At 40.0% G+C, this 25,764-nt stretch overlaps 1 protein-coding gene and 1 pseudogene across 6 annotated transcripts; both read right to left on the reverse strand.

Moving 5' to 3' along the window:
* Window positions 1-100: 100 nt before the first annotated feature.
* On the reverse strand, window positions 101-9,687 carry LOC309575970 (pancreatic alpha-amylase-like). 5 transcript variants are annotated; one of them, XM_082286877.1, is made up of 11 exons: window positions 9,614-9,687; window positions 6,935-7,150; window positions 5,298-5,444; window positions 4,819-5,016; window positions 4,058-4,288; window positions 3,088-3,221; window positions 2,880-3,002; window positions 2,670-2,769; window positions 2,337-2,458; window positions 2,102-2,227; window positions 105-1,496 (listed from the first exon to the last, which is right to left on the reverse strand). In XM_082286877.1, the coding sequence occupies exons 2-11, from the start codon at window positions 7,100-7,102 to the stop codon at window positions 1,307-1,309; spliced, it is 1,539 nt and encodes a 512-aa protein (XP_082143003.1). In that variant the 5' UTR covers window positions 7,103-7,150; window positions 9,614-9,687; the 3' UTR covers window positions 105-1,306. The 5 variants fall into 5 exon arrangements, with proteins under 5 accessions (XP_082143004.1, XP_082143003.1, XP_082143002.1 ...); XM_082286876.1 differs by lacking the exon at window positions 9,614-9,687 and adding an exon at window positions 9,498-9,522; XM_082286875.1 differs by lacking the exon at window positions 9,614-9,687 and adding an exon at window positions 9,282-9,486.
* An 818-nt stretch (window positions 9,688-10,505) lies between these two features.
* LOC309576167 (RNA-binding region-containing protein 3-like) lies at window positions 10,506-24,685 on the reverse strand (annotated as a pseudogene). Its single transcript has 15 exons — window positions 24,380-24,685; window positions 23,321-23,368; window positions 22,088-22,206; window positions 21,391-21,468; window positions 20,569-20,680; window positions 20,025-20,093; window positions 19,247-19,396; window positions 18,197-18,322; window positions 17,298-17,434; window positions 16,363-16,525; window positions 16,094-16,188; window positions 15,956-16,014; window positions 15,258-15,390; window positions 14,306-14,378; window positions 10,506-10,732 (listed from the first exon to the last, which is right to left on the reverse strand). The product of its transcript is annotated as an RNA-binding region-containing protein 3-like (transcript).
* Between the last annotated feature and the right edge of the window lie 1,079 nt (window positions 24,686-25,764).

Genomic DNA, 25,764 nt, shown 5'->3' on the forward strand with positions numbered 1-25,764 from the left:
CAATTCAGTGAAAAGAGACCCCCTCATTCTTCAATATAACTGAGAGCAACCAAATGTGCCTGCAGTTAATTTTTACATCACCATTCCCTGTGGAGTGCCACCGTGGTGATGGAATGACCTGAACTGCATGACTTTCAGTTTCCAATGGCATGTATCTTCCAGTGAAAAATACACTGCTGTCAGCCAAGAATAGGGATGGACTCATCCTCAATAGCCCAACGCAATGGATGGCAAAGCCACTGGCAAAGGGGACTGGGAGCTCTCCCACGACAGGCTATGCAGGCTGTGACTGTTCAAGCAGGTTGCAAAAAAATGCTGACTTGAATTCAGCACAAAGGGCTGGCAGGTGGCCTTTATTTCAGATAAACAACTGTGGCACTTGAGTGCATCACCAGAGGATGTCAAAGGGGTGTGAATGCCTCCTTGGTTTAGCCAGAACAGCATGGGGAGGAGTGTACACATTGCTCAGCACAAAAGACTATACAAAATTAACAACTAACCAAAGTTTTCTGAAGCTAGCAATGAGCTTCAGCAGGTTTCAACACACATATTCCTTTCCTACAACTGGGAGTGCCCACCATCCTAATGGTGAGTGCATTATAGGCATCAGCAGTGGAGATCAAGCCAGTACTGGGGTAACAATGGAAGATGTGTAGGTTTGATTTGTACAGGCAGAAGCTGACTATGAACCAGGTAATACACAGGCTTGAATGATGCCACAGGCTGGAATAACTGAGTGGCACGGACCAGCTTTCTCTGACCCAGGCCCCATGTTTGGTTCATCACAAAAATGGGATAAACTTGATTTGAATGCCATTTTTTATTCACCACATAGAGAGAAGCTACAGACTGACAGAAGAAACACATTTTTAACTGAGTTATAACTTGATATCAACTGGAATTGTGCCATGTTCCAGCACAAAGGGGTCCTTTCTTGGTTTTTGGACATCCTGTTAATTCCCAGTCCTGCTTGCCCCTAAAGAGAACTACATTACCACTTAGGCACAGAGCAACACATTTCTAAATTAAGTGATGTCAATCTTCTCCTTTCATTTTTTATTAGTACTTTAACTGAATAAAGTGCACTTACAAATGCACGCAGGTGTATAGCACCACTCCCAGATCTGCATTGGCACCACCAGCTCCCATCTCTGTACAGCAGCTGCTCACTATTCCATTAGTATTAGAGCTAACACCCTTTACTCTCTCGGTTCATGCAGTCCTGAGAGCCAGGACATTCTGCACATCTGTTTGCTGTTAGCAAAGATACATGGGAGAAAGAACAACACATGCACAACACATCTGGTTACAATTTAGCATCAACGTGAATGGCAATGAATGGGTCTTCATCTTCATTCCCAATCAGGAAGTTAGCCATGCCATCAGCAGCAACATGAACTTCAACTGCTGTACAGAAGTCACCTTCCTTTTGCCCAGAAATGACATCGCAGTAAGTGCCAGCAGGTAGACCAGTCTGCAGAGATACATTCAAGGACCTTTGGAAAAGAATGAAGCGCAGTAAGGATCATGAGGACTCTAAAACGCTCTGCAAATCATATTGGAGATCCTCTCAAACATTAAGTTATTCTGGAGTTATCCTCTAGCACTTCTCTGGACACTGCAGAAATCTATCCAATCACTACATCCTTCAAACTGCTCATCACCGCAACCTACTTCTAATTATTACAGACCTGACATACTCCCGTTCTCTTATCATCTCATTCTTGTGTAAAAGATAGCAATACAGTTTCTAAAACTGTCACATTTAGAACATTTTCCCGAGTTTACAATTTCCCTCACTTCTAAAAGTTCAGGCTTTGCTGGCTGACTAGGCTCCGTGACACAGCCAACTTAAGAACTTCAGAATTTCAGGGAAATAGCAAAACCACGGTACAAGGCCTAACTGCCAAGAGTGAAGAGTCTCTATGGTAGAATGGAAAATGCTGAGTTTAAATTGTCAACAACTGAGGCATCCATTACAAATATCTATTCGACCTAGCAACACCTTAAAAGGTTTCACTACTAACTAGATTATTTTAATACATAGATAATAACTTATTTATAACCATAATAAATTATAATTTATTTCCCACTGACTTACCAGTCATCATTATTGAAGATGATGAAGCCTTTATTACCGCGGCCAAAAGCTACTTGATTGCTGCCATTGTCCCACCAGTTGGAGAAAGGCTCACCATTCACCACATTACGGAAGATAACCATGTTCCTGGAAACACAAGGAATGCCTGGCACTGCACCTGCAACAGCTCTAAAGCCACATGGAGCAGGAAGCAAAAGCAACTGCTTTTACTTCTTGTTTCTCCCCAGTGCCCTACTTTATCTGACGCCAGCGATGCTCACAAACCCAGCCGTTGCCACAGGTTGTGTCCGCGTTGATTGTAACAGACTTTATGGAGCCATCCGAGTTACTTGGGGGTCCAACCCAGTCATTGATGTCCTGTCATTAAAAAGACAGGTTTATAACTTCTGACTGAAAATGCAGAGAGACCATCTGGAGAGCAAAGCTAGAGGGAGCATCAAAGTTTCACCAGCTAGATCCAACGTGGGACAGGGAAATCCCTTAACAAACTGAGATGCACTGGACTGTTTCTCTGGCCCTGGTCTGACCCTTCATCTCCATGGATGAATCTGCAGCATTACAAGCTCACCTTTCCATTTTCAAAATATCTTGGCCAGCGAAAACTTGACATCACACGTGTGAACCCATATGGATGAGCAAGCATGAAACCAACTGCCATTTTATAGAGCCTGTTTGTTGGACAAACAAGAAATGAGACGTGGAAGGAGGAACCTGCCACAGAACAGACAGACAAACCAGCAAAAGCAGGAAGTATCACCCAGACAAGGCAATCCCTTACCTGGCATCCCAGAAGGTCAGAACAGAAGCTCCGCCGGCCCCGTGCCCTCTCTGGTTGTCGTGATTATCCACAAAGACCAGGGCTTTGTCGGAAGGCACAAAGCCCCAGCCTTCTCCCCAGTTCCTAGACAAAAACACAGACTTGAAGCTACCCTGTCAATTGTCGTAGCCAGTGAATCCTGCATAAGCTGCAGCATCTTCATCCTTACTTTAAGTAGGCCATCTTTTCTCCGTCCCACTTGCGGATCACTGTCCCCAGTTTGGCACTGTATTTGAATTCTGTCACTCGGCCATTTCCAAAGTACTCGCTGCCTTTGATGGGCTCTCCACCCAAGTCAATTACCTGGTACAAGAAAGACAGAGCATTTTTTTCTACACAAAAATCAAACAAATAAAAGACATTGCTTTACACATTGGATTATCAAGGGGACAATACTTGATCTAATTACATTTTTGCAAGAAAGCCAAATACTGTATGTAGGCTACGTTTTCTTTTTAGCTCAGCCCAGCTGTGAACCTCTTTTCCATCTCCATCCTGTATCACCTTACCCCAGTTGATCACTCACCCATCATTAAGGCTTGGGCTGTACAAACTTTACACTTTGTATGGTGATCAACGCCTCTGCTTCCAGCAGTTGGGCTGCGCCATTTCACTATGGAGCTAAAGAATGTTTCTATTTTCCTAGACTTTTCAGGCAAGATACTAATTTAATAAAATGTGTGCAGCAAGTTTAGCTTCTGCTGACTGACATCAAGGATTACCTGCTTGTTCCAATTTATTATTTAAATGTAGAACAAATTCGGAATATCAAGTAACAGTTGTTATGCCACTGGAAAATAAATTTTCAGACCAAAATCAACATTTATGTATTCTATTGCAATTTATTATCCAGAATTTAAAATTCATGAAATGAAATCTCTTTTTTAAACCAATAGAATTTTTACACTAACTCCAATGTAGTCAATTTCATCTCAATAAAATTTCCAGGTACAAAACAAGTGGGACATTTTGAACATCAATTACCATTTATAGGCAGATTAGATATTTGTAGATTATGGTTATTAAATCTTCTATAGATCTGCTTGGGCTCAGCCCATTGCCTTCCATGTGTGACTGAGCCTATACTGGGCCTGAAAGAAATATGTTTGTGAAGTAAAATTTAAAAAAATAAAGATTACCTCCTGGTAAATGAAAGGTTTAGTTCCTTCAGGAAACCATTGAGTATTTAGATCTTTCAGCTTGTCTAAAATCGCCTTGACATCCCCAGGCCACATGTGCTTGGCAGCATCGATCCGGAATCCTGCGACGCCGATGTCAATGAGATGGTTCATGTACTCCGCAACCCTGGAGCGCACATAGTCCTTCTCCAGGGCCAGGTCCAGCAGGCTCACCAGGCGGCAGTCCCGGACCTGGGCAAAAATTCTGCAATGAAACATTTTTCACCTAATAGACTTAATATAGTGTTCTACATACATTTTGAATGCTCTTGCCTGCATTCAAATGCCAAATAAAACCTTCAGTAGCCTTTGTTCCCCATACATATTTTTGCCTTGGAGAGTCATTTACACAGCAGCTGCATTAACAAATTGCATTTAGCCCTCTTTTCTGAAACTGAGACCAAAGAAAAATTCCAAATTACAGTTAAAGGCAAATAACTTCTACCTTTTTTTATCGCACTAAATAGATTTGTTGAGCTGTAAATTGTCTTCATTAAGTACCTAAGAACACTTATCTAAATCTGATATTGAGCCATTGTCTCAAGTACAGCTATCCCTTTAAGAAGTGGTGTTCCTGACAGCAACACTAACCTCTGTTACTAATTTGGGTGGGTTTTTATCAGGTTTTTTTTTTCCTTTTAAAAAATGTCTCACAGTAAATGAGAGCAAAGAAATCACAGCACAGGAACAGATGTACATGAAAGCTATAGTTATAGGTTTACCTGAGATATATCATGATAATTCTCAATGTTTCCACTTCTAGATTTACATTTATGATCATTAAAGTCCCAGCCAGAATAGGGCACAGCTGGGAAATCTTCAGTCTTTGCATTGAAATAGCTTCCACAAGTAGCATGGTCACCAGCCCCAGCATTAGCTCCACACATATGGTTGATCACTGCATCCACATAAATGTGCACCTAGAGAACAGTATCCACATAACAATTTGAAAAAGCCACTTCCCACAGCACCACTAACTGATGTTCTCTGTCCCATACCTCCTGCCCTATCCCCCTATTTCTGTTTGCTTGCTTCACCCAGCATTTTATTCAGGTTTTTTTTATTAGCATACAGCAACGGTGATCAAACAGGCAGCCCAACAGACAAGCAGATAACACTGCATCCATTTTTGAAAATGGTAGAATCACTGCCTGTCTATATCCTCGTATTGTAAACACCAGAAGGTTTTAAAAGCCCTTACTCCAGCATTGTTGCACCTGGTCACCATGTCTCTAAATTCAGTTTCATTTCCAGATCTTGTGCACAGCTTGTAGCTGACAGGTTGGTATCTTTCCCACCATGGTTGCTGGGGGTCAGTAACGATAACATTTTCATTTGGAGGTGAAATCTGTGAATAAAACAATGGTACTTGGTAACAGGATACTGATAATGGTTAATTTGTTTGCGCAGTATTTTTAGAGCAAGAACACAACCCACTTAGATCCTCAGTATCCTCTGCTTACACTGTAGTAGGCTGGAAATAAAAGACTTAGGCTTGGCCTTCAGCAGGTAGAAATATACTAAAAATTAGGTCCATGGACAGAGTGTCCTAATTATCTTTACGAGCAACTGCAGGCCTCAAAGACGTATCTGAAATTGAACAACTAGGTCAGCAGAGGAAGGAAGTGACTGCATAACAACTGACAAAACATCCTGCCTTTAAAACTGATCCAACTTCCCATTTTTGTAATGTTTTGGATAAATGCATTCTTGACCTAATTCTTCTAAGTTTCAAGGTGAATCACACCTCTTCCTTTTACAGACTTTTCAGGATACTTTTTAGGCAACAAGCTTTTGCTGCTACCTCCAAGTCTCTGGGCATAACAACCTGATCCCACCACTTCTCAGAAAGATCCCTGCATCTTCTTAGATGCCACACCTTCCTAATCAGCTCAGCAAGCCATCATCTGAAAAAAACTTCCTGAGACCCTGCCACTGAATGGATTAAAAAGATATAGATGCATATACCACAGTCTGAGAAATCAGTTTAAAATCAATCTCGTCTGTGTGCCTGGAAAGAAGGTAGCAAAGAAAGTATGTATTATTTGAAAATTATGCAGAAGTTCTCACTCAGGCCAGCTTGCAATCTCTTGGGCTACAAGAAACAGGCAGACTTCACACCAATTTTTCCTAAGCAATCTGACAGGCAAACTGAAATAGTTTAATAGGTGGCTGTTCTCCTGCCATGCCACCCCACCCAAGTGCCAGTACTGGTTCCACAGGAACATGTCTCTGTTGTTCAGACAGACCTGGCTCACACAGGGACACCTTCACTAGAACCTGTGTTCAGTTCACTTCCACCTGCTCACACCAGGCTCCTGCAAACAAGGGTCTCCTCAAACAAGTGGCTTACTGTGACACCGTGCTTTACAGAAAGAAACTTGCCAGTTTGGGTGAACACAATTAGCATCCTTTTGTACTTAATTATTTAAAACCTTCAGCATTTTTGGTTCTTTGGATGCCCTTTGTTCAGTCATAGTTTCATTTTACATTTATCTAGCTCTTCAGAGTTTCCCTTGATTTAAATAATATCAAGCAGATAAACATAGGTTACTCTTCACAGCAGTAAAAAAAAAAAGATTTAGCAAGTGATGTGCAATTATAATTCATCTAAATGTAATAGCACAGAGTGCAAAACATGCACTTTGGAGCAATGAAATAAATTCCTGCTTACTTGATGATAGCTGAAAAACATATTTGTCAGCATTTACTACTTCCATTACCAATTTCTATTTTTCTTTCTCAGTGTCTGTCCTTTGGCAAACTGAACAATTTCTGTGAAAAACAAATTATCATCTATGCAGCAATTTTACTACCTACTGATAGGAACAGACGTACCTGAACTCCTCCAAATCCATTAGGAGCTAAGTAGCGTTCACACTCCAGAGCAATATCCTGCCAGCGCCATTCAAAGAGATGCACAATAGATGTTCTCTCAGGCAGAGTGTTGGGGTTGTACTGCCCCCAGCAAAGCCCTACAATTAACAGCAGAAAATAGATACCCATCCAGTGCTCTGTGATCAGTTGTGCTCTTCTTACTAACTGTCAATGTTCCTGCAAGAGGGTAAAGTACACATTAGAAAATACACATTTAAAGGTAAACACCCATCTCTGGCATCATATTTATTTACTTGTCATTTTGTATGAGAACTGGATTTTAGCTAAACTATATAAAACTCCCATACGAACAGTAACTTTGTTTTCATGCAGTTAAAATTCAGATGTTGTCTAATGCAGGCTGCCTCCAGAGTGCAACAGCTGTGTTTTTATTAGTATAAAGCAAAAAACTACCCCAAAAGGCAAAGGAATACTTACATAGACTGAAATGGACATTTTGCTTCTTATTTTAATGTATAATATTTTACATTCCTATTTATCCTTGAGAGGCATCTTTTTTTTCAAACTGGTGTTGCTACAACTTGAACATATTTGGACAAGATCTTGCAGAGGCAGCGTATTTCTTACTGTGATTTCTTATGAAACCTCAGATACTGTGGAGGTGTAACATACACGAGTCTGTCACTCATGATATGCATGACATCTCTCATTCAAACAACAGCCTGAAACTTGGAAGATCTCTCAGATACAGAAATTATTATAGTGACTCAAACCCAGAAATGCTAAATGTCTGATGCACACCTGTACAATTTGTGTGGAGATATTTTCCTTCTAAGAACATGAGCAATGGCATGCAGACATTAAAAGTGCTGTGAAGCTCCATAACCAAGAAATCTCCTTCTCAGTGCCCAAGTACAGAGTTCTGCAAAAGGAGCTTTCCAGAGGATTGAAACCAGCTGCATTCCCTTCTGATTAGCTAGGCTAAGAGCTGTATTTCCCAACGCATATCCTATTTGTATTTACTTGTGGACAAATACAGATGACAATCCTTGTATTAAAATTGCCTCTCTTCTTTCTTATCTAGAGACGTATAATAACATATAACAAACCAGAAACTAAACAACTACCAAGGTTTACCTTACTCTATTGAGAGCCTTATTTTGCACTCTTCACATTTAGAAGTTGATTTAGAGAGTCTGAGGTAAAAATAAGTCCTCCAAGAAGAACTTCTGCAAACAATAAGCTAAAGTAATGCTTCCCTTAAATAACAGAATACAGAATCTTGTTACTTTCCTCTAAGTATCTATTCTTTATAAAAAGCTATCTTACAGAAACAACAGAGAGCAAAGAGAGATTCCTGTCATAGGGGAAACCAAACACCTCAGTGAAGGTTTAAGTATGAACACAAGGGCCCTCAGGTTTGCAACATGAAGGAAACCAGTGCTTTTCCTAATTTCATATACACGCGGGAATGCACTGCCAAAAACTCCAACCTGCTATGATACAGCTACCCAGACATAAGTTTATATGGATGATCCATATCTCTCAGGCAGTGGAACTGCACTCTTTGGAACAAATTTAGGCACAAAATATACCAGTTTGTAAAGTATAGAACCTGCCACCCATTGCTATCAGCTATCACTGTTCTTCACAAGCAGGCAGTTACTTAGAAGTAAGCATATGGTATACTTAGCTTGCTTTTCTGCTTGTGAACAAAATAACTTTAATACAATTATTTACTTGTAGATCTTCAGTAAAGTATACAGATAAATTTCACCCACAAGCAGTTGCTCTGCGTGCTTCCATTTTCATAAGGGAATGCTTTTTTGCCCTGATAGGAAGAACATACATTAAGAGAAAATGACCTTAAAAAAAAAAAAAAAAAAAAAAATCGATCTTCTCTGATGAGCAAAGCCATCTATCAGATTGGCAAGTTTCACTTCCAGCAGTAAATACACAAAGCACTAAATTACACAAAGCAGTAAGAATAATACCTTGACCTAACTAGCTCCAAGGCCTAGTGCTTAAAGACTCAATGTAGATTTTCGTTTCCCTGAAATGGGTTTATGCCTGTTCTGCCTTCAATACAAGCAATAATAAGAGAATAGGGATGTTGAAATCCTCGCTGCATTCTGAAGGCTCGAGCTTCAGAATGCTTTGGAAATTCGGAAAAATTGTAAGAGGCCACGTGGAAGAAAGCAACATTGATTGCAATGAAGAGAACTTTGAGAGCAAAGTCTCTCTGCAGAGCCCTACCGATGTCTTGGCCAACACGGGACTCGGGTCACCTTGTCTTCTGCTGGGTTACAGCCTGAGCTGTGAAGCCCAGCCGCCATCTCCAACACACCTGCAACAGTTTATAAATTTGCGGGACGTCTGACGCAGCTGCTGAAGCCGCAGCTACTAAAGGCTGTCACAGGGAAGCATAGCAGTGGCCCTGTCCCTTGCAGCGGCTCCCCACAGAAGCCCGCTCAGCAGCCCCACGGCTCGCGCAGGCGAAGCCAGCCCGCTTCGGCCGCTGCGGCCGAGCCCCCCGGCAGGGCCCGCGGAGCGCGGTACGTACGTGCTGGGGCCGCCCCGCCGCGCACCGCCCTTTCCGCCGGGGCCGCGCCGCCGCAGGGACAGCGCGGGACGCGGCCAGCGCCGCTGCGCTCTCAGCTTCACATTACACACGATTACCTTGATTCAATACAAGATTTCGTTCTGGAATACATTTGTTGTCGAGATTTGAGAATGGAAAGTTCTCTGAACATACACTTCCCGCACTTTTTAAACAAGTATTCTTGTCCTTGAGCACAGCACCACCTTGCTGTTATCCTACTTCGGCGCTTTGAAAATTCACTTGTGGGCCTTTCGTTCTGTACGCATAGCTCAACACGGGTGTTAGGACATATCACTGTAGAACCATAGAAGCATTTAAGCTGAAAAAGCCCTCTAGGATCGAATGAACAATTACACAGTCCCCATGGGAATACAGCAAATAAGCTAAGAATAATTCCAGTAAAAGCATTCTGAAGTAACCTGCTAAGCCAGTTCATATTGGGAAAAAACCAGCAAAGATACACTTACTTTGGTTCAGCCGTCAATATTAGTGATTTAGACTGTTTGCAGCTGGAATGACAAAAACAAATCTTTTACACCAGCCAGCTCCCACACCATCAACTATGATTTAGTAATTTATGGAATAACTTTTAAGTCCACTGGACTGGAATCTCTTGTTAATTAACTGTCATTGTAATGTTTCCCACATGGTTTTCCACTAACCAGCCCAATATGTAGCAAATCCTACTATGTGACCACTGTTACTATCACCCTTCAACAGGGCAAGAACCACATCTATACTATACAGTTTTAACTGCTACTCTGGTTTTAATGACTTCGGTCTCACTAGTAACAGTTTCCAAGTTGCAGATAAATGATACAAGCTAATTACTGAGGAAAAACAGTGCCCAGTTTCAGAGTACAAATTCAGGCCAGTGCACCAGTCCTCCTGCTTGGTCTCCAAGACAAGAAGATCCATCCCACTCAAAACCCCAAAAATAAAAGTCAAAATGAAGAGAAGACAGCAAAATGAAGAGGAAGGGAATAATTTATTAGACTTCACAAGCAATCTAAACATACATTTATGATGCAAGTCTTGTGATACTTAGAGATATATGTAATCTTCAAGACGAGAAAATTTATTCTCTGCCTTACATACTTTAGAAATGCAACTACGCACAGTTCAAGAGTCCTGATGATTACACTGCTTCTTCCCCAGCTTGTGAATACTTGAAAGAGATGGAACACAAGAGGGACCTGGAACATCACAAAGGCATGTTAAAAGTAAGAACTACTAGAAAACAGCAGTGTTATACTGGCTTTTGACAACTAAATTGAAAGATGCTTAGTATTTTAAAAGGTGCTTAATGTCTGTAAAAATACATCTTAAAAGGTGCAGGCTGTATTAATTTTATAGTATAGAAAGTTAAACAGTAATGCAGTATGAAACCCACAAGAAACATGTAAGTCACTAGCAACAACACTACCTCAGTGCAGAGAGCAATCTAACAAAACCCAACCAACCAACAAAAAGGTAGCAGTGATTAATAGTTGATTATTAGTCCAGCTCCAAATACTTAATTGCAAGATATTGTTAATTTTCTTCTTTACTCAAAAAAGATGAAGTAAGGAACGTATAAACTACATCAACTTCAGATTGTTTCTCATAAACCAGGACAACAGTAATCATCAAATGATCTAAAATACTGGTCAACCCTTAATATTAAGACTGCTCTGCAACATATTTTAGCCAACATATTATTATTATTATATTAATAGGTATTTAAAGAAAAACAAGGTAACTTGGTCAGTGTGAGCTCAGCACAGCTTCACACAGATCAGCTGGTATGAGCTAGAACTGTTTCACTAAGGAATGGGACCACAAATTAGTACAGTATATGACCTCTGAGGAAGAAGGTGAAGGCCACCTTTTGAGACTAGGAATCTTCATTGTGTCTATTCACACAACACAGACAACTCATTGGTTTCTTTTTACCCCCTGAAAAAGTTTGCTTTTGAAAATTACTAGATTAGCTCAAGGTAAAACACGTTAACTCCTCCCCACACCTACTCTACATGAAAACTTAAGATGCAGTTGAGTGCTACAGGAAACATTGCACAAAAAAGGATACAACAAGAAAGGATACACTCTGCATGACAGTATTACTGCAGTATTTACGCAGGAATGTTTCTAAAGAAGAACAGCAGAATGTGGTTTAATTTCACTTGATTCTCAGTATTGCACATACATAAGTTTATGCTACCTAGCAAAACCAAATATGCCTCCTCGATAAAAAACAGTTCTAACCCTTATGAGATTTAAAGAAGGCTAATGAGTCCATCAACACTAAACTTCATATTCAAAAGTAAATGTGTTTTTTGATAACTTGAACTATTAGGACACCAGCAGATTTTTCCCTCTCCTTCAAGCCATTTTTCAGATTCACTTTATTTCCATCAGGTCCAAAACCCAATCATGTTTCCCTTTAATGCCAGCTTTTAAACCACTTCTTCCCTATGAGGAAGCTGGAGACCTCTCAACATCAGTTTCTTCCACATAACTTTTCACCCCAAAAAGTTGTATTTTAGCTACAGGAAAAAGTCACTCTAAGTGAACTTATTTGCCAGTCCATCAAGAAAAAGACATTTCAGCCAGCAAGGAGTTAAATAGTATTTTTATGAACCATATGTATTATTTTCTCAAAAAAAAAAAAAGGAAAAAAATCTTTGTAGAGAAATAAAAACCAGGAAAAAAAATTCAAAAAAAAAATCAATCAACCCTAGACTCAAGTTTTTATAATGCAATTTTGTATCATAAATCAGCATCCATCAGAATATTCCAGCAGGAACAGAATAACAGTCATGTTGCAATAGGGTTCAGCTTAACCATTAGTTGGGAAATGAAACAAGTATTTTTAATTAAACCTCATCGATCCCTAGAAATCTGTGTAACTCCATGGCACACTGTATGATTGCAACATATAAACAGTCACGGTAAGGGAGAAGTTCTGCCCATGGACAGAACACCAGTGACACTTGTAAGATGGTAACTCATGTAAGACTTCCAGGTGCACATAGAAGTATGGCTTTGCTCACTCTGGAAAAAGCTTCTGAGTTGACCATCAACATAGTAACAAATAAGCACCTTGTTATTTTCTTTATGTAATTCAAGTATTTAGCATTTTTAATGCATTCAGAATAAATGTACAAAATTAATTGAAAAGACATGGAATTCCTGGGAAGAATAAAAGTGATCAGGCTTCATCTATCAGGCTCTCCACTAGCTAAAATGCTTCAATTTTTTTTAAATTAAAAAAACCTTAGTAATCTTATTAGACACTAGATAACATAAATAGAAGGTTTTTTCTAACAAGAAAGAAGTGAGAAACAAAACTGAAATATTCTCATAATACTTGGTCCTAACAGAATACTTATTTCTCTCTTTTCAATGACCAGTATGGAAGAATGCCTATAAAAAAGTGATCTTTAATTTGACAAAATACAGATTTTGCAAACCACAATCATTAACACAAAATAGCAACTAAGACCAAATAGCATCTCAGCTATGAGGGAAACAAGTTTAAATGCAATCTGATTTAAGAAATCCTTAGACAATGGACAGAATGAAGAACCTGCAATTAAACTAGCTGTTAAAAACAGAAATACTACCATCACAATAACCACACTGTGGGCTTTACAACCAATTAGTAAAAATCAAAACCATCTGTTCACATCCTTTATTTCAAATTCACATTTCCTTCAGAGTAGCAAGGATCAAGCTCCAGATTAAAAACACACCATGGATTAAGCAGAAGGATTCATATGCACTCAGCCTAAGATTTCAGTGAATTTTGTTTTAAGCGGAGGCATAACCAGTGATCTCCAACTGTAACCAGAAATTAAGTTCAGTGCCATATAAATTTGAGCTAGTTCATGTATCAGAGGGTGCAGACTGAGAAATAATGCTTTTTATTCTTGTACCAGTTACTTCATATGGTCATTTGAGAGTACACTATGCAAACGTTTTCAGGCCATGAAACCACTCAGTTCAATTAGAGATGGTTTTGCTTGAGTTACTCTCATAAAAATGAAATACTCAGAGAAGGTACCAGTGAGGTAAAGCTACACGGTAAGAAATAAAGTTAAATAACAATTAACTTTCTGCTAGAAGCTACTTTCCCCTCATGTTTAAATAATGCCAAAAATCAGGACCTATACATTCCACAACAAAGGAAGCCTTGATCAACGCAACATCAAGCAGCACTTTCTAACAAAATACCCTTCACTAATTCAGGCAAGTTTAAAGGATGCTGCAACAGCACTAAGAACTCATTTTCCAAAGTTAGCAAAGATCCTTTACAGCTAGCAGAAGTTTATTGCTGGAACCAGTTCTTCAGGATCACTTTACAATGTCAGGAATGGAAGGGAAGGAGTTCAGAGGCAACACTTTTCAATACCAAAACCCTGGAAGTTTACTAAAAGGTAAGTGGTCCAATTCTACAGAATTACTCTCTTTAGCTTCCCAGAATAAGGATTAGAGAATCTGACAAATACCCTACAATACCAGGATTACAAAAATATGAGTCTCTGAGTTTTTTAACACAGAAAAAACCAAAGTTTTAAACTTAAACCGACTATACACTTTGCACTCTGTTTTTCTGATATAAGCACACATTTAAGAAAAGAAATTTGTATGGAACATTTCCTCTCCATCATCAGTACTCCTAAAGAAGCCATTAAAGAGACAGTAAATAAAAACAAACAAACAAACACTAACAAAAAAACCCCAGCCCAATTCTTTATTTTTACTTTCAGGCAGAGAGTCCATACCTTGTGCAGCGTTTTACTTTTTTCTCTTCCCTTCGTTGGCATCCTGTTTTGGTCTAGCTGAACGAGCAAATTGCTGAGATTCTGTTGAGGACTACAAGTGTCTGATACGTAGAAGTTAACCAAGAAAGAAAAAAAAGATTACTTCTGCAAAGACATCTAGAAAGTGACCTTTACCTCAATCAATTCTACTACAGTATGAAGTATTGTTATAACAATAGTGTCTATCAGTCAAGATCAGGACCTCACTGATACACACTACAGAAGTTATTAGAGAGCCTGTCCAAGAGCTTGCAATAATAAGTAAATAAGGAGGACTAACTGGGAATGGGTTAGATGCAAATGGAGTAACTACAGTAGGATAAATGCTTGATATTTACAAATGTCCAACCCAGCACGTTAATTCATAACTTTGATGTCTCAGTATTTGGGAGGAAAAACAGTAAAAGCAGCAGATGCTGGGCTTAATGTGAGTGTAAATAAACTGTGAAATATTTAAGTGAAAAATAAGAAAGGACTCTCACACAAAAAAACAGTGCTATGCAATCAAAAAGTGACAGTTCCAGCTGAAACACCAGTCTAGAGACCATTTACTCTAATAGGAACATTTCTTATGTTCTTGATTCTGTAAACACAGACCTAGCCAAGTCTAAAACCTTGTATTTAGTTTAAATATAGTGGTCATACAAGCTAAATTATCTTTTGTATTGTCTTTGCAGGATCAAAGAGGTAAGACCAGAGAAATTTGTTTTAAAATAAAGCACTTTTACTGTCCTGTTTTAGGAGAGGTGCCTCTATGTTATTTTCAGCTACCATAAAATTAACAATACTACACTGTGTTATGCTGACTGGTTCTCTTAAGGCACTTTCTATTTTGCAGAGCACTATGACAGCAAAACTAGAGATTGGCAGCAAGTACAAAGAATATAAGGTAAATGCTTGAAGAAAAGGATACAACCACCATGGGTTTTTCAAATAAGACATAGCCATTTGCTTCTTTTAGTGCTTTAGCAGCTGCTTTTTCATTGGGAAGTCCAATGAAAGCTTGTCCCTTCATACGGCCTTCTTTCATCAAACGGATATCAAACCTAGGGGCACAATGGAGAATGGCAATTACTCATTTTTAACAAACCTTGCAGATTTCACAGTACAAATGTATTCTCATGCTTCAAGTTGGAGAAAAAGCAGAAACAGAAGCAAAGCCTACAAGGAGGAATGACATCCTTGGAGACCATTTTGCTTGGGGAAACCATTTACTAAAAGGTAATAGACTGCAGGAGGGCAAATTGATGTGCAGTACTACCAAATAGGACATATGCAAAATGATCAGATACAATCACCTACACAGTTCATTCTGTGTCACACAGCCAAGAAAAGCAAACCTGAGAATGAAAATATGATAAAAATATAATAAAAATTTATAATAATATAAATATATAGAATAATAAAAATAATAGGATCTTCAGTCACTGTTCATAAAATAATTCTATTTCTTTACTTGTTATAAATGAAGATTTTCAGGTCTAACGCTATTTTTTTAATGCAGAAACACAAAAAATGTAAATATGACTATTTTTAAAATCACAGTTTTCAGCAGTGCCATAGAAATTAATTTAAAAGGCTTAATTTCAACCAAGTACCAAATGAACTCACATATTGCGTTCCACCTCCGACTGGAAGTCAACATATCTTCCAAAAATGAACTTGAGATCCTGAAATTAAAGTGTAGGGTGAAGAGAAATGCTAAGAAAAAGCCCTTTTGATAGATATCTAATTTCCTTGTTTACCTACCTTTTCTTGAACTTGTTTAGCTAGATTCTTCACATATATCCTGCAATTTGGATCACCTGGCTCATAGTTTTTGAAAACAGAAAATTTTTCCATTTCTTGAAGACAAAAAAAATAAATCATACTTTAGGTCATTTACTTTGCACATTTGCTCACATATACCTAAGTATAAAATAATTTAATATACGATCAATTAAGAAAAGAAACATTTAAGCTGTTTGTTGCAACAAATCAAAAAGCTATTACTAGATAATCTATTCTCATAGTTATACCTTCTCTAGAAAGTCTGTTTTTTTTCTAGATCCTTTCTAGAAATAAATTCTGATGGTATTTCATCATCCTCCTCTTCAGTTTCCATTTTATCATTTGAGCTTGGAGCTGGGAAAATCCTTCCAAAGCCTGTATTATTGATTTCTTCTGTGCTTGCATAAAGGTCTGAAATTTCAACAAATTACATAAATGGTTGGTACATTTATTCACAACAAGATCAAGAGCCAACAAGAACACCAAACTCTTTCCAGCAACATTTTAATAGAGCAGACTTTGTAAGGCAATTTGAATACATCCCTAACAAGAGTCTTAATCCTTAGTTTGACAAAACCACCTGCTCTGTAGAGTCCTCTACAACCCCATGTAGCCATGGCACACATTAGTTAGCATAAAACTTGCCTGGCTGTTTAAGCCTGTATCCATTGCAGTATTTTCCTTTAAAGAAACTGGATGTTACTGTAAAGTACCAAGAATCACAGATTGACCATAACCCTCTAAAAAGCCATCACACCTCATTGTTATCATTGCCCAGCATTTTTATGGCAGATAATCAGTGCACCACAGAGAAAGGGCTGGCAATCACTTGGATGCTGCTCTCTAAGAGGTGGAAAAGGAAAACCTGAAATTAGCCTGATAGATTCATTTACACCCTAAAATACTGAGAATGCATTTGTAACATTTCCATCCTAACATACAGAAGACAGTGCAATTCACCATAAAACTATAGAGCACAGAGGAGAGAGACCTCTAAAATCCTCTGGATCCTCTCCAAAGCTTGTAACATGGGAAAAACAGCAAATGCAAACATGATGCAACTTGGTGTTGAAAGCTCCAATATCATAGAAAAGAATTTCCTGGCATAAATTTCAGCACCCTTCTACACACTGAAGCCACGTGATTTTAACATTAAATACATTTGAAGTACAAACTCTCTTACCATTTTTGTCTTCTTTTTCTGAGTTTATCTGAAGAACAGCTGGGATCTCGGCACTAATATGAAACTCTATTTTTTTATGACCTACATGCTGTGGCTGCTCAAAGACATCTGAAGGTGTCAGTATAGGGTGCAAGTTACTGTTTAAAACAACAATACATTAATTAAAGATTCAGACAGTAATGAATGCATGGTCAAATACAAGATTTCTTCCAGTTAAATTTTATGCTGTTGTTTACCACAAACACATGTTCTCCATTTCATACATTTCACCGAAGAGAGTTTCAGGTGATTAGAACACTGCAAATACAGTAGGTATGTCTGGCATGGGAGCAAAACCAAGAATCACATACCACAGTACAAAACACACAGGCATTTATTAAAAACTTCATCAGTAACTTAAGCATGAAAAATAACTGGCCTTGCTGCTGCTCTCACCTAGTGTATTATATATTTATTATATATATATTTAACTACTGTATATTAAAAAATACATAGCAGATCACTTGGAGGAAGCAGGCAGCTGTTAGTAAAAACACATTCACAATCATTCATCACAACATAGAAATACTGCACTGCTGTCTACTGGGGCATACAACTGCAGTTTCAAAACCCAAACTTAGTTTAAACTAAGTCAGTTTCTATTCTTCCAGTATCATACTTTTAACTTTTTGTTTTAAGAAGCAGCCCAAACACTAAATCTAAATTTCTTCTGTCAGAGTTGTTATGTCAAACTAGCTATCTTTTTATGGAAAGGAATTTCTATTAGTTTGACAGGAAGAGAAACAGAGCTTGAATCAGGCACACTTTAAGGTTGTTGAGCAGACTTCAGTTCAAAAGAGAGGAAAATTTTGACTTTTAGAGCAATAAAACCAATAGGATAAGTGCAAAAAACCACAAACCTGTGGGAAGTACACACAGGAACATTCAACATGTCTTTAATTCTTTGCTTTTTTCTAACGCCACGTTTCTTTGTGTTTATTGGTCTTTTAGGCTGAAGGGTTGCTAATTCCATCAACTTGGTCATTCTATTTTACACAAAAACAAAACAAAGTGGTTTACAGTTTATTTGAAAATACTCGTTTTGAAAACCCTCCCCTTTCCTTAAAGCCCTTGACATAGAACTCTTCAGAATTACAGAACTAGCTACCTTAAAACTGACACTGTAACACACAGCAAATCAATACACACAGAGCACTTAAGGACTGACCAAAATCGTAACAGGTTAGTGATGCCCTTCCTTCCCCAAGCATGCTCCTTTCTGGGACACTGAAGCTGTGAGAGAAGCTGTGATGCTCCAAGCTGAACCTGATTTTTATAACACTCAACAGGGGTAGCTTTTTCCAAATGATGTATTTTTCCAAATAAGGCATAGGGACTTCCTGATTTACTTCTCAGTTTAGACAGCAAAGAAAAAAGCTGCTTTTTAATTTAGTGTTAGTTTAAAAACTGAAAAACAAAAATACAGCTATGATGTAATTCAGTTGCAAAACGGAAAGAGAATCCTCAGCACAAATATCATCACCCCCAGCAATACCCGCTGAGGCACAAAGAACATCTGGGAAGTTGGTGTGCATATATGATTAAGGCTGAGTAGTCAATTTAGTAAAGATGGGGAGCAAAGAAGACTTCAGAAAATGAACTCATTTCTGCTCCTTACATCTGCACTCTTCAAGCTGAGCTTTTGTTTAGTTGGGTTTTTTTGGACATGGGAACAAATGACAATTTGCACACCAATAGGCCACTTTCCTTTTCTTACTGCATTTAAACCAGCACTGTCCTTCTGTCCTCCAGAGTTTCTCTAAGCATCTGGAAAGATTTCTACATGCTCTCTCTACTAGATACTACAGCTATATTCTGCAAACATTTACATTTGCTGAACTAGAAGACAGAAAAGTAAAACTACCACTTTAAGCAAGCCCAAAAGCTTGCAAACAACTGTAAATGCATACCTCTCCTTTTCCTCATCATTATCACTTTCATATTCTGATTCATCCCCACTAGACAGTTGCTCTTCTTCCTCTTCAGGCAAAGGAGGCTCTTCAGGAGGCAGAGGTGGGATTGGGGGGGGGTGGCACAGGCACTGGTAAATACTCTTCATACTAATTACGGGAGAAAGTTTAAAAAATTAAACTTTTTAAAGAAAAAAACCCAAATGTATCTTGTTTACTTAATAAAAACAGTCAAAGCAATAAATGATAATTTGACAAGAAGTATTTTCTCAAAGCATGCTTATAGGGATCTAGATGCCTTTTTGGTAAACTACATTACTAAAGAAAAACTTTCCACAAGCAAAAGAAAGTTAGCTGCTTTCTGATGCATAACAGTGAATGTTTTCCTTCTTTGAAGTTGAGGTGATAAAAAACATACAGCAACCATGATCCTGGATTTTCACTTTGCACTCAGTTTCAAAGACTTTCCCAAGAAGAATAAGGTCAAAACATATGGGTGGAGGTTTAAGCTCCAAAGCCATCTCAGTTTCAATAGTGAACCAACATTTTGAAACATTCCAGTGCTGCTGCCATAGATGTGTATTTCTTTGTTCTAAGTCCAGTCAAAACAACTTCTTCAGAAGACGAACATGCACATCGTACCCAGTGAAATGCAGCAGGATTTGCAATCCTCTAGAGACTCCTCCAGCTTTTAGAACTTAGATCTCCTACCATGCTGCTAACATTTTAAATTGTGAATCAATTCTACAGTACTGACAATATATATTTAAAAAGTTACCATGGGAGGGCGAGCAGCAATTGGTCCAAAAGGTGGAGGAAGATTCATTTTATTCATTAGATGAAGTACCTGAAATTATTCAAAATAAGTAAAGTTTCCTTTAAATAAGTAAGTGATATCAGTTCCTTGCAAAGTAAAAATAGCGAATCACTTTCGGGAGGTGTAAATCAGCAGTTTTAATGCTCATGAACAATGTGAAACCTCTACTTGAGATCCAACACTAATGGTCAATATAAGCAACACCCTAACAAGGCTAATAAAATAAGTACAGCATCTCCTCAGAATGAAATTCCAGGTGCTCAAATCACATCTAATGAGGAAGAGCATATCCAGACAAGTCTTCAGTGTCAATTAAGTAAGCTACCTCTGGTTAATAAAATCTCATTACCTCAACATAGCAAAAAACTAAGATTGGTTAACACTATCACAAAAAAAACCCAATTTAATATTTACTATGACAACAGAATTACTTTTGTGGATAATTAAAAGAGGGAAAAATAGATGGTTTTAATTTTATACTATTTTTTTTCTGTTTTTTACTTACCTGGACATAAAATTTGGGCACACTTGCCAAGGCATTTGCTATATTTGCTAGAATTGCACTTGAAGGTGGTGGATACAAATATTTGAGGCAAGAATTGATGGGAAAGGTGAGGCTGAGGAAAAAAGATTAAAAACAAGACGCCTTAACATTACTGCCACTTAATTACTGGTAACAATTAATGATTACTAGAGGCTTAACTATTGATTACATCTGAAGTAACACTGAAATATTACTATTTCCCCTAGAATAGTTTTGGGCCACTTACAATGCCTTTAACATCAAGGAGTAGTCCCCAATGCATGACAGATTTACTGGGCTTGGGCATAAAGAAATTATCAACCCATGCAGAAGCCTAAAGCAAACAGAAACAATCAACATGTCCAAAACCAAAAGCACAGCATAGCAGGCTGTACAAATATCATAAACTCAGTGCTCAAAATGTTCCAAAAATTTACTTCTTCCTGTATGCAAAAATGAAAAGGGGGGCGGGGGGGAAGGAAGAAACGTCTAGAAAGACAAGTGAATGGAATTCTGCTGTTAACACCGGGACAACCTCAGCCCTCTGATGCCCGAGAAAGCAATGCCCAGTGCTAGAAGGCTTTTCTGCAATCCACAACTTCATAGCTCAGAGCACCAGTCACTACCCAACTGTGAGGATTCTAAACTTGAGGAACTGAAACTTCGTCTTTATGACACCTCCCACAGCTTTGCCTGTGGAACATACGAGGAAGCTAAACTGTTGTTCCACAGTACATAACACATTTCAAAATAATCTGTAACAGAATAAAATAATTAAGACAAATAAAAAACCCCCACACTAACCCATGGTTTGGTGCAATTCCATTCTCTATTTTAACACAGTTCGGTTCTATCTTTTCTTCTTTCACTGGTTCTTCTGAACTGAAAATTAATTTAGTCTTAATTAAAACAGAGCAAAATTTAAGTATGCCTTATGTAATATATAAAATATGCATCCTCTATTAATAAATATAAAAAATAAGTTAGCACAGGTATTTTTAACATATTTTACCAATTGTACTACTACAGCTGTTATCAATTCTTCATAGTTAACACGTGGATAATTACAATAGTGACAGTCTTCTCAAATAAATACTCATGTAGATTTAAGTAAGTCTTCCTATATTCAAACACTCCTGACTTAAATCCACTCACAGTAAAAGAACTGAAATTACTGGTCATGCACTCTGTTCTGAGACCATAAATTCAAAGGTATTAAATTATTGATTTGTTCCTATTTAGAAAGTGGAATAAATAACTTGAAACCTCTACTGCAATACTTTTAGTTACACACTATTACATAGCTTTTATCAGCTATTTACACATTCCACAGGTAATGACACAGTTCTACGGGGAGGAATGCAGTCACTTGCCTATAGATCTGAACCTGTTTGTTAAGACTCCAAGTGGTTACAATTTATCCTTTGAGTTAGAAGTACCAGGAATCCAGAACCTCCTTTCCTTGACCACAAACATAACAAGGAAATTATTCTTCACATACCTTTTGCACTTGTCTGAGACAGAAGGCTGGCTAAGTACCTGTGCACTCTCCTGCTCCTTTGCAAACTCAACTACTAACGTGTGACCTAAAAGTTTCAGCTGATGCAGTCTTGATAAAGCCTTCAAGTAATTACAGAGAAGGAAAGAAAGAAAGGGAAGAGGACAAACATGAGATTTATTTCAAAGCTTCACTGTTTTTCCTTTGATTGGTAAACTGGCCATAGGATGCAGTCCCAGCTGCTTTAAGCTAAGTCTGTGCTACTGTGGACACGAGAGTTCTGCATGGTTTGTGCCTTCACAGCCCCACTTTTTGCAGCATTTCCTGCTGGCAGGAAGGAAAGGGACAAGGCTGCACAGCCAGAACCACTGCAGAGTTCTGTCACCTGAACACAGCAGCAGCCTTAACAATCAAGACTTTTCACACAGCCTAGTAAAGCCCTGGGATTTCAAGTAACCAGTCTTTTGTTCCTGAAGTACGAACATGGTAAACTCTCTCAGTAACAGCTGGGAATTTTAAAATCAAGATTCCTAGGAAGATCCAGCTTTCTTCAAGTCCAGAACCCAATAGGCTGCAAACAACTGACACAAGCAACTAATTCACCCCTGTTGACCTCACACAGTCGTTAACTTTTTGAGTAGTCCTATAAAGTGTGGTCTGAAAAAAAAAAATAGAAGCAATGCAAAAAAAACCAACCCAAGGTATAAGGGGGAAGATCTGGACCCAGGCTTTTTAACCAGACTAGTATTTAAACAGCATTATTAGTATTACCTTTTTGGCATCCATATCCCCTGTAAATACGATAGTTTTCTTATCAAAGTTGGGCATTCATGGCAGATGTGAATTGTCAGTATCGCTAGGGCTGACTTTTATGGCAAATACACAGTTATGCAGGAGACAGGAAACTATATTTGGTTTATAGTTTGTATATAAATGCACACACATCCTAAACAGGGCTCTGATCAGTCTTGGCTTCTGTAAGCCAGGCTCTACGTGACAGGTTGGATCAGATGACTTCCACAAACCCCTTTCAACCCACCTTTCTTGGGACTCTACAAAAAGCGTTCAAAAATTTCATCAAGTCCTGCAAGCAAATCCTGAAACAGAACTCTAGTACAACATTGTACTGCTTTGTTTTTTCTTAGCACTAAGTACCAGACGATGCGTAAAACATATCAGAGCACCGGCAATTCAGAAAAGCACTTTGCTAAAACATTCAGTAAACTCAATACAAACCTTTGCAGCTGCATTTTCACTGGGAAAGGTAGCAAAAGCAGTATGTTTCTAGAAAACAAACAAAAAAAAGTTATAACATATTTGAATCAAAAGGGTATGAGATTGCATGTGAAACACTAAGCCACAAGCACTTGATATTAGTTCAAGTTTACATATTTGAAAGCTTCCAGAGGGTAGTCCTCTAACTCCCATTTGGGGAAAACATGAAGGACTAGAAAACATTTTTCTTATGAATTTAGGAAAAGTACCTCCTGCAGTCAAAATTAAGACAGGAACTCAGCAGTCTGAGGACTACAGGAGAAGTGTTTCTTTTCTAGTGAGCAAAAACCATCCTAAACTGCAAGGAAGTATATAAGGATAAAAACGTCTAATCCTCTTCCAAACCAGAAAATTTATTTGAGCACTTCACAAAATATTTTCATCAAAGTAACTCCTAAAAGTAATACTATTCCTGCTACAAAAGTTGCAACTATTGGGCTCTGAGCGTTCGAACGGTTTCTAACTTCTTCCCCTAGTTTTCAGGTTTTGAAAGAACATTAGCCTCCCAAATTAAATCAAATCCTCACAGAATACACCCCTCAAAATTAAAATTGTTTTAGCAAACTTCATTACTTCATCTTACCACTACATGATGCCGTACCCAAAATCACTGTAACGAAGTCGTTATATTTGATATCCTATAAAGAAAGCATGACCCTGATAAAATATGCAGACAGCATCTATCTGTAGTTCTGCAGAATATAAGGCTCTTTATGAACAGTACTTGTCACCAAACAAATACATCCATACTTCCGTAATTTGGAGGAAGAAAAAAGCAAAACAGAGTTTCAAGAGACACGCTTGTGAAACTGCATCCCTAGACGTGACAAGCGGCCCTTCGGCACTGCTTTACCACAGCCTCACTGCTGGCAGCAAGAGGCAAAGCCGCGGGCGGGGACAGGACCCCGGAGCCAGCCGCTGTCCCGACCGCCCCGCCAGGCTCCCCGGGAGCGGGACCCCCGCGCCGGCCCAGGCCCCGGGCTCAGCCCTGCCTGCGGCCCGCCCCGGCCCGGCGCTCACCAGCCGCCCGTGGTCCGACAGGACGCGCACAGACACGGCCCCGAAGTGCTGCAGCAGATCCTCCTTCTCCGCCGCCGTCAGCTCGGCGGGCAGGTGCCGCACCAGCAGCGTGCGCCCGCGCCGCCGCGAGACACCGGGGTGCAGCGGGACGGCGCCCAGCCCCGGACCCAGCCCCAGCCCCGGCCCCGGCCCCGGCCCCAGCCCCGGCCCCGGCCCCGGCCCCAGCCCCGGGCCCAGTCCCGGCCCCAGCCCCGGCCCCGGCCCCGTCCCGCCCGCCCGCAGCTCCTCAGAGCCCGGCGCCGCCATCGCCGGGCCGGGCAGGGGAACCGCCGCGCGCCGCCAGCACCAGGGCGCAAATCGCGCGAGAACCGAGGCGAGAGCCGCTGCCTCAGGTCTCGCGAGACTGGCGCCCCCGGCGGACACGGCGGGAAGGGCGCTGCGGCGGGAGCGGCCCCTCTGCACGGAGTCCGCCTTGGGAAGCGCGCAGTGATGCTCCCAAGGGAGACGGGACCCTCCCCTTCCCCTTTAACGCTTAGGAGCTTGTCTTCAGACCAAGTCCTAATAAGTGTTGCTTTCAGAAGTGCCTTCTCCTCAGCCTTTAGCTGAAGAGACTTCTCCCTGCCTCCCTCAGCTGAATAGCGAGGCGCTGTGTCGTGGCTGGCACAGGCATTAACCTGCCGCCTCGGGGCAGCAGCTGTGCCTGGCCAGGGGAAACAGCCGTAATTACAGCCTGTAACGGGATGATGCAGCGTCAGCAGTGAGGATGGACAGATTCCTGCCACCTACAACTGCAGCCACACAGGCGGCTCCAAAGCCTGCCTTGTTCTGAAGGACATAGGCTGTGATCTCAAAAGAGGGTGAAATCCCCAACCTCGGCTGATGAAATCTCAGCGCTTACCACACCTAATGAGCTTCTTTGCTGGCTGGCAAAAGCCACGCCTGCCTGTGTCACTATTGCCACTGGCTGTGGGTTCCACAGAGCCACAGCGCCTGATGCTGCAGTGCAGAGCCTGCAGGACTTGCCCTGGCTCTGAGTCGCTGGAGCACACAGGGACACCCAGGATCTGGCACTGGGCTGGGGGCCGCTGGAGCCAACCACAGAGAAAACATGCTTGGTACTGGTGAGTAGGGATGGGTGTTTCTCACAGCTCTCCACAGAAAAATCAAGGCCTTCAGTCCATAAAGTTTTCAAGGCCCCTTCAATTTTCCTGAAGGGTCATGAGAGACCTGGCACTGTGTGCACAGTGCACCTCAAGGGTCTTAGGCCATGCATATTTGGTGACTGAATACTGACAGTCTGACCACTGTGGGTGGTCATAGTGGTCTCATTAGGTCGATCAGATGACAATCCAAATTCATCCAAATGAGTTTCAGAAGGAGCTGGG

The sequence above is a fragment of the Coloeus monedula genome (genome assembly GCF_965178545.1).
Source record: "Coloeus monedula genome assembly, chromosome: 9".
NCBI classification, from domain to species: Eukaryota; Metazoa; Chordata; class Aves; order Passeriformes; family Corvidae; genus Coloeus; species Coloeus monedula.

Bases quoted from the DNA above. Each gene is read 5' to 3' on its own strand.
- LOC309575970 (XM_082286877.1), bottom strand. From the start codon at position 7,102: ATGGGTATCTATTTTCTGCTGTTAATTGTAGGGCTTTGCTGGGGGCAG. The intron at 5,445-6,934 runs GTACGTCTGTTC...TTTTATTCACAG, and splicing joins ATGGATTTGGAGGAGTTCAG to ATTTCACCTCCAAATGAAAA. The intron at 1,497-2,101 runs GTAAGTCAGTGG...TCTTTTCCAAAG, and splicing joins ATCTTCAATAATGATGACTG to GTCCTTGAATGTATCTCTGC.